This window comes from Solea senegalensis, linkage group LG7 (genome assembly GCF_019176455.1).
Source record: "Solea senegalensis isolate Sse05_10M linkage group LG7, IFAPA_SoseM_1, whole genome shotgun sequence".
In the NCBI taxonomy this organism is placed as follows: Eukaryota; Metazoa; Chordata; class Actinopteri; order Pleuronectiformes; family Soleidae; genus Solea; species Solea senegalensis.
In genome coordinates, this window is record NC_058027.1 from 15,473,110 (window position 1) to 15,485,119 (window position 12,010).

The 12,010-nt window shown below is 39.2% G+C and overlaps 1 protein-coding gene across 2 annotated transcripts in view; it reads left to right on the forward strand.

Moving 5' to 3' along the window:
- Positions 1 to 12,010, forward strand: part of map2k5 (mitogen-activated protein kinase kinase 5) — a 63,363-nt gene that overhangs the window by 32,097 nt on the left and 19,256 nt on the right. For both annotated transcript variants that reach the window (XR_006360757.1, XM_044030156.1), the window contains exons 18-21: positions 2,636 to 2,662; positions 3,043 to 3,075; positions 9,088 to 9,149; positions 10,882 to 10,927. Coding sequence is in view for 1 of the 2 variants with exons in the window: in XM_044030156.1 (XP_043886091.1) it covers positions 2,636 to 2,662; positions 3,043 to 3,075; positions 9,088 to 9,149; positions 10,882 to 10,927 (168 nt within the window). In the remaining variant the exon portion in view is untranslated. The remainder of the gene's footprint in view (positions 1 to 2,635; positions 2,663 to 3,042; positions 3,076 to 9,087; positions 9,150 to 10,881; positions 10,928 to 12,010) is intronic.

Consider the following 12,010-nt stretch of genomic DNA (forward strand, 5'->3'; position numbering starts at 1 on the left):
TAATTTGCAGATAATGTTCAGTTGATGCATCATCTCCCGTTCATTGTTTTGTGTGTGCATAGTGTGCGTGTGTGTGTGTGCACGCAGAAGAGTCACCACCTCATGTTTGTCATGATTAGAGATGGTCTCTTTAATTCCACTCCACCACATGTCGGGATTCATTTGTATTCTTTGTCAGGAGTTAATGGAGTTTTTTTTTTGCAGCGCGCTCTGAAAGTCTTTGAAGACACCAGACCTGATGTGATGTGTATACAGCCGCCAGCGCTGTTGCTCCTGATTGATTTGTTGTCCTTTTTTGTTGCTCTATGGTTGATTTTTATTTCCCTCCAGTTTGTCCTATTTTCCCAAATTTGAGCGAATCTCTAGATGAAAACAGACGTCAGTTTTTTGTGAGCATGTTTGAGAAACTTCCATTACTCAACGCTGCATCCATCATATATCATTATTGCTCCCCCCCTGTATGAAATGGAAACCCAACAGTATGGTATTACTTCTGTGGTTCACTCTTTTAGAATTCCCGTCAACCAGAAAACACTGACCCATCATTCTCAGACATATCGTCGCACCACATCTGTCACTATTTATTGTCTTCAGATCATATTCAAATAACTGTTTCTCCCTGATAATTTTTATGTTTATTTCATATATATTATATAGATAGGAGACAATCTTAACAAAGCAGCATTGAAAAGCCGCATTGAATCTTCTGCCGGTTTTTAGGGAGATTAAAAAAGAGCTGTAGGCACAGGATGATTTTGAGCAGTCTTTTTCTTACACTAGTTGTTCATTGACCTAACAATCTAAGGACAAGGACAAGAACCTCATCAATTTTCCCTCTTTATTATCATGGTGCCAGAGTGGGACTGTCCCTGCTCTGAACAAAAACATGCTTGTTGAAACTTGCAATTTTGATCAAAATGCTTTTTTGTAAGTTTTGTGATTCCTTGCCCTTGAAGGCAAATCTTTTAAATCTTTAAAGAAAGAACCATCTGACTGATCTTTTACAAGTGTTTATTGAGTTTCTTTTGAGAGGAAACTGAATTATTTTACATTGACAATGGATCGTGTGCCCACTCTGACATATTAAAATATCAAAAAAGAGGCTCTTTAGTTCAGAGGCCATTGTCATTATACACAACTACACATTCTCTCTCTCACACACCATCTTTTACAGACTAAATGCAAAGAAACCCTCAGCACTAAACACAGCGTCATCCAAAAAAAGTGTTTGTTCTTTTTAAGTCAAGTATCAGAAGAAAATCTGAAAAAGTAATGTCTTATTTGAAGGTCTTATGTTTGTTTAATGGCAATATTAAACAATGTTTACCCCCAGGACAAACACATAATGAAATGTCTGCCATATAATCAGCCCACATTGATGAGAAACTGTAAAGAGGGAAAGATAAGGAGGAATTATCAACCATTTCTCTTTTTTTGTGGTCAAGCTACCTAGTACAAGAAGAATAAGTGCTCAATTATGCTTGAATAAGTTAGTCTCCCACTATCCAATTTCAACCCCTGGAGCAGCACGCAATTTTGTCCTAGTAATTATTTCTGAACAAATTAGTTTTCCATAGTTGCCTTTAATGTGTCTGAATCAGGCAAAACTGGATATAGAGGCAGTTTAGGAGTCTCTTGGTATTTACCGAGAGTGAAAACCTGTATTTAATTGAGTGAATCAATAAGTGCTCTAATGCACTGTCAAAAGACGCGGAGAAATGAGCAATTTATTTACCAAACATTATTAGACATTTAGCTGAGCCATTTAAGTTTCAGGCCTTGTATCATTTAGTGCATATGATGAAGTTACACTTGGAGGTAACTTGGTGAGTGCAGACCTGCAAAAATGAAGGCTTCTACTACATTTTCATTTGAGAACAACATATTCAGATAAAAAACGATCCGTGTCCTGACGGCAGCATTTCAACGCTGCATCAGCGTCCATACTAATACACCTGAGAATGTTTGTCATGTGACATTCAAGTGCACTAGCCATGTGCGTGAAGGTGTCAGCAGGAGGCTAATTCCCTCCGTTGTAGTTGTTTTTTTCTATTAACAATAAACAGGAAGCAACAGTGGTGAAAAGTTTTATTTTATTAGTCGAACAATGCAGCTGAGTTACTGCCAGAAAAGAAAAAGTCAAGGAGTGAATATGGGTATATGCGTTGTTATTTCTAGATTTTTTAAATTTTAGAATTGAATGTCAGATCATATGATAGTTTAAACCAGATCATCATCACGTTGATGCACCTCACCATGTCGTGCCTATTGTCACTGCTGCATCTACAGTTTATAAGAGACACACTAGGCGTCCTCATTACAATTCTTACTCACATTATCTGTAACAGTGACTCTACATCCTCGCACATCTTGGTGACCTGGAAGGCAGGAAAGTGCCACTCTGAAAATTAGCATTAGTGGATCTTTCACGCCATTCTCCACAAATGGGTGGAAGGCCATTAAAATTGTGTGTTTTCATTATGTAAATGATGCTAATGCACGCTCACAAATAGTCAACAGAAAAGCTATAATTTTCTCCTCAGATCATAACGTGTCCAAGTGTGTCGTCTTGATTATGACGCACTAATTACATATTGCCTCATCTCTTCTTCCCCTTCTCTGTTTTGCCCTACAGATTCAGAAAAACCAAGGATCTTTAATGGTGAGTTTGACTGCATTAAGACGGGAGCAGAGATAATACAGGACTCCCACACTATAGTCAGTTACTCATGGTTGGCTCTCTCATTCAAGGACGAAAAAAAAGAAAAACACTCAAATTGCATTTCAGCAATGAAATATTAGATCATGCTTAAACTGCTGGTATTACATTAGGTGCCATTATGGAATAATAAAAACATTCAGGAGATGAAGGATGGCTTTGCCTGAGCTCACCGCATTTGATTAATCTAAGTAGATACTTTTTTTTTTTTTATCCCTCTTGATTTTCCTCATTGCCAAGAAATTTCATGTAGGTCTGCTTGTTTTTGTGTGTGTGTGTGTGTATTTTTCTTTTTTAATCTCCCCTTGTCGCTCTTCTTCCAGCCTCTCCAGTTACTGCAATGCATCGTTGATGAGGTGAGTCGTCATCTTATGTGCTTTTGCATCTAAAGTCAGTCCTAATGGCCCGGAAAGCTTATATTTTGTTTCCTAATGAAGCAAACCAGTCAGGCGGCTTTGCTCCCCATTCACTCAACCCTTCACCCTATGCAACTGCCTCCGGCAATACACATATGCACACACACATTACTGTAGAGGTTGGACCTGTCATGGGAGACCCACACACACAAAGCACCGCCGTGAAAGTCTACATTACAAAGCCAGCACCGAAGCAGGCAAATTTGGTTCAGCAGGGACTACCACAATGGCGGTACCCGGTGCATGTCTTTCATACGCAGAGCAGCGGCGATCACACAGTAACTCACCATGCATTGCCACCATTAACGTTAATGTTGTAAAACATTGATTTTGTGATAATCAATATATTGCGAGATTACCGTATTATAGTACATCACAATATCTGTCGAGCTAAAGAATACAAAATGCCCTTTTAAGTGTTTAGTGCACGGTTATGTCTTTTTACCACAGCTCACTATTATCCTACTGTCAACACGTTTGTTGGCCATTTAATTTAAGTTTGTCATCGGCCACAGTTCTGCGAAATACGAGTCATAATGTAGTGACACTGATCAGTCACATTGGCGGGGAAGTGTAAGGTCAGATAAAACTTTATTGTCTCGAAAGGGCAATTTCCCTTTCAGAATTAGTCAATAAAATAGTACAAATTAATACATACAACACAAATAGACGGAAGCATACAAATCAACACATAGGCCACAAATGACCACAGTTGTAATGAATGCAAATAGTGAGTTTAAAGTCTTTAAGTAAGTCCAACTCGGTACATTCAAAGCATTTCTATAGTTTTCATTATGGAGCCGTCTCCCTGCTTACTTTTTCCTGTCTTCTGTTCTTTGCATAAGTAACATCTGATCTCAAAACACCCAGTTTAACATTTGAAAACAACTTTGCAATTTCACCCATCCAGAGTCTCACGGTTTTCTATTTCCTTATATTTGGATGCATTTTTTCATTATCATTATTATTATTGTTATTATTATCTGTATGTGTACTTTCACATTGACATAAATCACACCATTCCTCTGCTCCCCCTCCCTCCCTTTTTGCATCAGCTATTTGCTGACATAAACTAAGAGCAAAAAAAAATGCAACAACACGTTTCTAGTCTGAACCAGCTGCCCCATCAGTGGCCATATCTCACATTAAACATACAATGTCACTTGTCAACTGCCCACAGATTGGCCGTAATTAATAATTAAATGCTTTTGGTTGTAATGGATTGACCTGGACTGAACTGTTCATTAGTCAGCCAGACAGAGGCATCACTCAAACTATTTTTCCTGCGCCCTTTGCCGTCTCCCCTTGAGGCAAGGGAACACTCTTTTGTCCCCGACAAGCCAGCACCACCTCACTGTCTGAGCTAATGTGACGCTTCCGAGTAAGACAAGAGGATGAGTGCGAGGTGGGAGGATGAAGTGCTCAGAGCGAATGGAAAGGTTGAGGACTGAGCCATAGCCTATATACTCGTCGAGCACTTTATTTGAAATACCTGTACTACTGCTTACCGTGCAACCATGTGGCAAGAGTGCAAAGCATAAAATCCTACAGATGAAGGTCAGCAGCTTCAGTTAATGTTCACATCAAACATCGCAATGGGATCTTAGTGACTTTTTGTGCATGTCAGCTGGGCTGGTTTGAATATTTCAAAAAATTGCACAAAATATTCACACAGAACTGAGTGAACCTCCGCTGAATGGTGGAGGTTTAGAGGAGTCCAAGTTCTCTTTTAATAAAATGTCCCAGATGAAAGATTTCTTTACAACTTAACCGTGAACCGAGAAGCATCTCAGAATGAACAACACATTAGACCTTGAGTGGGATGAGCTATAACAGTAGAAGGCCACATCATGTTTCACTCCTTTGAGCCTGTTACGGAGATCTGAGGCTGCAGTGGACACTGGTTCACCAACACCCGGCAGTGGGAGACTGGAAAACGTAGCCTTCTCTGGTTGTTTTGGATTTCTAAAGTTGCAGTCATAGACACTGCTTTTATACAAGGACAGCTCAGAATCATGCCGAATCTGGTTTCAGGGGAACAAAACCTGGAGACCTTGGTGATGCTAGGGAGAAGCATCTTGAGTCAGCTTTGTAGGCTTTTGTAAGTTGCCATATCCCCAAATGGTAAAAAAGCACCAAAAGTACTGCTCATTTTATAACATAGGGCAGCGTTGGTTGACAGGAAGCTTCTGAAGCACGAACACAAGGAGCCACTCAGTGTTGCAATGTGCTCACGTGCATATCCACACACACACATAAAGTATAATTTGTGCGACAGTTCTGTCACACTGTCTGTTTTACCTTTACAAACATGGAGCCTATTAGGTTCATTTATTTTGTGTGTAAGCAACAAGTGTACGGCAGGGAATTATCACATGTTGACTGACAAGGCTGTAAAAACAGTGTATACATTAAATATTTACAGACAGTGTGTGTGAGAGTGAGAGATACACGTTTTGAACGAGAAGTTCTCTGCAGCTGTTTCTACCGTCTGTCTGCTCTCCACACTCATTAATGTGCCTCTCTCCTCTATTTGTTGAATAGCAAGTGGCTCCACTAATAAAGATCTCCCACTTTATTTTCAAGCCTGTAATTACTGATCTAATTTTGCCTAATAATTGCTTCATGGCAATGACATGTATATTTACCCGTACCCTTGTACCCTCGTAGTGGGTCTTTGGTATCATAGAGGAGCAAGTTGACAACCGGCGGAATAATTCACCTGGACGAGCCACTTTCATCAGCCTGCTTGTCTTTTGTGCCGTCGCCTGCTGCCACATCAAAGCTGCAGCGGTGTTCCTCTCAGCTGGAGACATGAATACATGCATAAATGTGTGTGTTTGTGTCTGCAGAACGCTGCGTGTGCACACAAATATGTGTTGAAAAGTGCAGTGAGAGATTGTGCATCAGATTTAGCCTGCACATCACAAATTAGCTGTGTCATCAAGACTTTGCACAAACTGTACGTGTATATGTGTGTTACCTCATTTCTAAAGAACTGGTTATGTTTAGGGTTAAGATTTTAATTGTGGTTAGGTGAAGGTGAGGCTTAAACATTAGGGACAATGCTTTGTTTATGCTGTCCAAATGAATGGAGAGTCCTTTAAAGGACAGCTGCGTGAACCTGCACATATCTTCATATGGTTACGTCTGTACATTTTGGTTCAAAAACCATCATTTTGAGGACATTTTGCGTGATCTTCACAACTGTGTGTGTGTAAACATCATAGCACAGCAGTTGCAGATTATGTGGCACTCTCCGTCTAAACAAAGTGTGTACTCAGGCTTGTGGTGGTGGTGTGCAGTGCTCCAGGGCATTTGTTTGTGCACGCGTGCTCGTGTATGTACATGTGCTCTGATATATTGCTCATCCAAGCGACCGCAGCACTATGCAGGGTGGTGAGATTAGAAGGAACCCATTCCTTTGTTAATTTAAATGGGTTCATGCATCATGCTTTGCGGGAGCCTGCCGATCAGAGCATTAAGGAATGGCGAACACTGCCCAGAGGTGTTTTTAATGGCACAGCGGGGTTTCAGATGTAAAGAGGTTTAATTCCCTGAATTTGAATAAATGCTTGGTTGTGGACTCGGGTTTTATGGTTTTTCTTCATGTCTGAGTAGTTTTGAGTAGTTTCTTTTTTTTTAATATCATTGTTTTATATACTGTACATACATTTGTGTAATTGGATGTCAATGATGTGCATGTTTTAAAATCTGCACCAGCTGCCAGACTACCGGTCCACCTCTGACCTTTTCACATTGCACCTCTTGTATCTGATGTAAACATCTAGGTCTTGTGCACATGCCGTTTTGTCATAATGCAGCACTTTACATTGCAGCGATCAGTGTTATATGTGGGAAAATGTGACCTGACGCACCAGATGGTTTGTTACACCGAACCATCTGTGAAGGCTTTGTTTGGAAAGTGTTTGGGAAAGGGCAGGCGCTTTCGAAAACTACTTGGCAGGTGATTGGATGAACCATCTGTCTGTCACCATCTATCACAGTTGCTAAAGCCAGTCGGGAGAGGAGTGAAAACATCTTGGCCATCTCAAAAAAATCCATTCTGGGAAAAGGAACTTATTATTATTATTACTGTCACACCATGGACACACCATTGGCTGCCAGTGGTTCTGTCTCACAAGACTCAATCTTCTAATCCACTATGGTTCACTCACAGGCGTGTTGCTTGGTGCCTTGCTTTCAAGACGTCAAGCTGCCTGTCACGGAAGAATACAAGAACATACAATTGGGGCGAAATCCTTGTGAACTAAAATGTGGGATCAATTTCCCCAAGTGTGGAATCCTAGACTGACGCGGATCAGCAATGAACGCACCGCCAGAAATCTGAAACCATTCTCTGTTGGCACAGAACAGGAATTGACGCATGTAATCCAAAAGTTGTTGTTTTACTTAACACTAGTTTTTCTCATTATTAAAGAATGAGCCTATAGTTTAGGGCAGAGTTTCTCTAGCGTTTTTCAGCTGAGAAAATATTGAGCTCTTGAAGTAATACCATTATCGCCAACTTTGAAGCACAGTGGTAAATAGGCCAAGCAATGTCGACTACTGACTTTTCACAGGAGGCAGATTTATTCCCAATGGGATGATTTGCTCTCTCATCATATAGTAAAATTAGATTAAGATGGAGCAAGAGATAAGGTGACAATAGTAATTATTATTTTATTTATTATAATTTTTGTAGTTTTCCAAGCTGGCTGGTCAAAATTTTTCAGCTCCACTCCAATCACATACTCTGTAGAACATTATTTCTGATGTTCCTCCAAGTACCACCAGTGGAAGCTATGGTATTATGGTATTAATGTATTGAGTTAAAAGTGTCTCTCTTTAGAGAAATGTGTTCATTGAATTTATTTATTTCCATTTCCAATTTGCCGCAGCGTTGTTTGTCGACACTGAAACAAAGACAGATAATAAAACTAAAAGTGTTTAATGTTGGCACTTGTTGTAATATCAGTGAAAGGCAGGGAAAGCAGTAGTGGGAGGGAGTAGGGAAATGGGTGGAGCGATGAGGTGAGGGTTAGTCTGGCACAGCTGTTCTACATGACATGGTTCATAGACGCTCAATTGGCGAGATGTAGTGAGCCTGACGCACACATACATACGCACACACACACACACACACACACAAAACCTGGTTGATTTTAACTGTTGAACGTCAACCTCAGTCCCAAATATTTGACTCAATGTTTCGTCATTGGTAATTATAGCTTATTATAACTATGGTGTTGAACTGTGTCCAGAAAAGTATTTTGATTGATATAGAATTTTATCAATTTATTAAATTTTATTTTGTTAGACATTTTGTGTGACCTTTTTCATCAGCATGTGATTTCTTTACTTGCAGCTCACAGTGTGTATTGGGAGGTCTCAGTGACCTTGATCTTTGACCTTTTCACTGAGGAATTGAAAGCAGAAAAGTGCCTCCAGCCACAAATGTCTCTTGCACTCAGGCATAAAGCCTGTTTATGTGCATAAATGTATGTAATTAATTAATTTTAGATTACAATGAACAACCAGACATGCAAGTAAATGCAACACTAAGCAGATATGTGTGTTGTTCACTGAACCTGTTGGGGATATTATACATTCATGGCTGTAACAAATGATTATTTTCATAATTAGTTCATTATTTTAACCCAAAATTATTCAGTTTTTCTGTTTTCTCTCTTATATCAAACAAAGAAAACTGGAAGATATTTAAATTTATGGAGTTGAAAAATTAGTGTTTGCTTTAATAATAAAAAACAACACTCAGATTGATTAGTAAATTATCAAAATCGTGACTAATTTAGTAATTGATTAATTGTTGCAGCTGTAAATACATTTGTTTTGTAATTCCCGCCAATAGACATACATGACAATAAACCAGGTTAATATCATTTGACATTTAAATTGTAATTATTGAATTTGTTTTATTCCTCTTTACAGGATCCTCCAGTTCTGCCTGTGGACCAGTTCAGTGAAAAGTTTGTTCACTTCATCACTCAGTGGTGAGTCAAGTGTTTCAGGGCTGTCACGTTCTATTTTAAATTCATTGTGTATCGAATGCAGGATGTAATGAACTGTAAGTACCTGCTTGAAATGTACCCTGCTCATATTTAAGTAGTACCCTCTTAGCAGCAGCGACAGCATCTTGGAGATGCAAGCCCACAGTATATTAGGGAGACTCCTCTCTCTGCAGATAGCAAGCAACGCCCTGCTTTGGTTTATTTCATCATACTTTACTGAGTGCTCTATGTTGTTTTAGGGGAGTGGCAATAGCTGCGCATGAGGGGGGTGTTTATTCAAACAAATTACAGGTTATAGATATATTATAAATTTGTTCAAACTTGATTTTTGGAGTGACAGCCCCGGTCACCGTCTAATTAGCTCTGACTTTGAAACAACAGATGCCTATATTATTTTAATTAAAGCCTCCTAGTTTTAAATGGAGTTTTATCTGGGTTTAGTGGTTACTGGTTGTATGGTGCATTTGTCTGCAATTGTACTTTGTACTAGCTTAATATGTTTGCCACAGTCAACCATCTGAGCCACACTGAGCAATTACAAAGGCCACAAGCTGCATTTCACATTAATCTGTGAGCCAAATTATTGTAGCTGAATCAAAGGTCTAAAGGTTTACAATGGGATTGCAAAGTGCATTTGCCTGTTTGTGGTACTGTATTGTGGGTGGAGGGTTTCTGCCCCGACATGCAGTGCTGTTGATATTGAATAAACACTGGGAATGATTGATTTTATCTAATGCAACAAGACAAAAACAATGTTTACCCTGGATTTGCCTCTGATTCATTAGCCTCCCACAACCTTTACAGTTACACTGCGTGCGTGTGCGTGCTTTATTTACTTAAACAGGACACCTATTTCTCAAAACAGACTGAGGTGCAGGTGCCCTGTCCGGTTTTGGTACTAAGCACTACTGTGTGTTTTCCCATAGCCATGACTTATAATTTGAAATACGTTAGCAGTTAGATGACTAACAGCAGACAAATTCTCAAAGTCGCCAAAGTCACTTATTTAAATAATTGAGTGTACACCAGGGACTGGCATGAAAATTTGATTATTGAAGATCAGTTAATACAACAACTTAGATGGCAGCAGTAGCAAGCATTTTGACTTTGACTGTTTGCAGTTGGGATTAAATTGAAGAGGTTTCTTGTTGCATCTTAAATCTGCTTCTCTAAGCTCAACATGCTGTGGACCCCGCAGTGGTTACATTTACAAGGGTCTTTGAATGCATCTTGTCAGTTGTCTTCTTGGCTCAAATCACTGTAAAACGAGCATTACTCACACTGGCTGTCAATTGCTGGAGATGTGCAGTGGAGAATTCCTACCACGTCTAATGTACTTAAAAATATGTTTGGCTGAAGAAATTACACTATTTACTAAATGCCTGTCTCTTGTATAAACATGCACACAGCAGAGGACACTCACAAAAACACACATTATAAATCCACTGTACCAATGTGCAAACTCTCTAAGTTTCAGTACGAACTTACAAATAGAAAGTCTTCTTTCAGCATCATCTGCCTCCATCTTGTCCTCTTTTTTCATTCATAAATGAATGCACTGTATTGTTTTGAAGCCACTTTCTATTTGTGTGGAACTAATCATTTGTTTCAGGTTTTCCAAGTATTAAAGCTGTTCAAATGAAAGAACATAGACGTCTTTTCTGAATCTGAATAGTGGCTGGATTCAAACTACATGTCTCATTTTTATTTTCAGTATGCGGCGGCAACCCAAAGAGAGGCCTGCCCCTAATAACCTCATGGTAAGTTAAACCAAACCCTCCTCTAAACTATTCCACGGATAACAAACTTTTGAATTACTGTGTACTGGAGGTGATCATATCCTTGCATTCTGACAGAAATTCAATTAAGCATAGTTTTATAATCTCTTTCACTTTTGAAATATACAGTTGTGGGTTTTTTTTTCTTTAGCAATTATTGAGGTATTGTAAGTCAAGGACCCTCAAAGTTTATACTGATGTGTGAAAAACATCAGCATGAACTTCTTGCTACCAATCAAAGATGTCGGAGTGAGGTCATCCAGAAACCTTGAGGTAGAATTAAGACCTACTTCAGCATTAATTATTTTTATTCACCACATTTGAGCCAAACAAAATGAACCAGGCCTCACTGTTGCACAAGGATCAAATGATTCTAATTTTATAACATAATGAAATTTTGACTAGGACAAAAGGTAAGAGAGTTTGTGTGCGTGTGCTTGTTTTTCTTGCATCTTTAAGATCTTTTCAGGTATGAACACTGACTTTTTCAGGACCAGTAGTCTTTATGGAGACTAAAAATCTGATCATAGTTTAGGGCTAAGATTTGAACTGTGGGAATAATGCTGTGTTTACACTGCTCAGATGAATGGAACTCAATATGGTGCAAACGTGTGTGTGTGTGTGTGTGTGTGTGTGTGTGTGTGTGTGTGTGTGTGTGTGTGTGTACAAACCATACGGAGTGAGGACATTTTGGCAAAGTGAGGAAATTTTAGCTGGTCCTTACATCTTTAAAGGGCTTTTTGTGGGGGAAGGGGTGGGTGGTTAAGACCTGGTTTTAGGTAAGGGGCTATTAAGTTCTTTTAAGAGCTTTTAAGTTCCCTCTACAGATACGAGGATAAGGAAGACATAAATTCCCAAAGTGTCGGAAGGACATATGTTTTCATTTCTTTCTTAAATAGTAGCAGGCCCTTGAAGCATTCAAGTAGTTCATTTGTTTTTTTCTGTAAGAAATGTACCACTTTTTTCAACCAATTCATCCCGAACAGTATCCCATTCAAAATGCCAAAGCAATTTATATAAAACAGTGGCTTTGAACTCTACAAATGTTGAACATAGCTTTCAGTT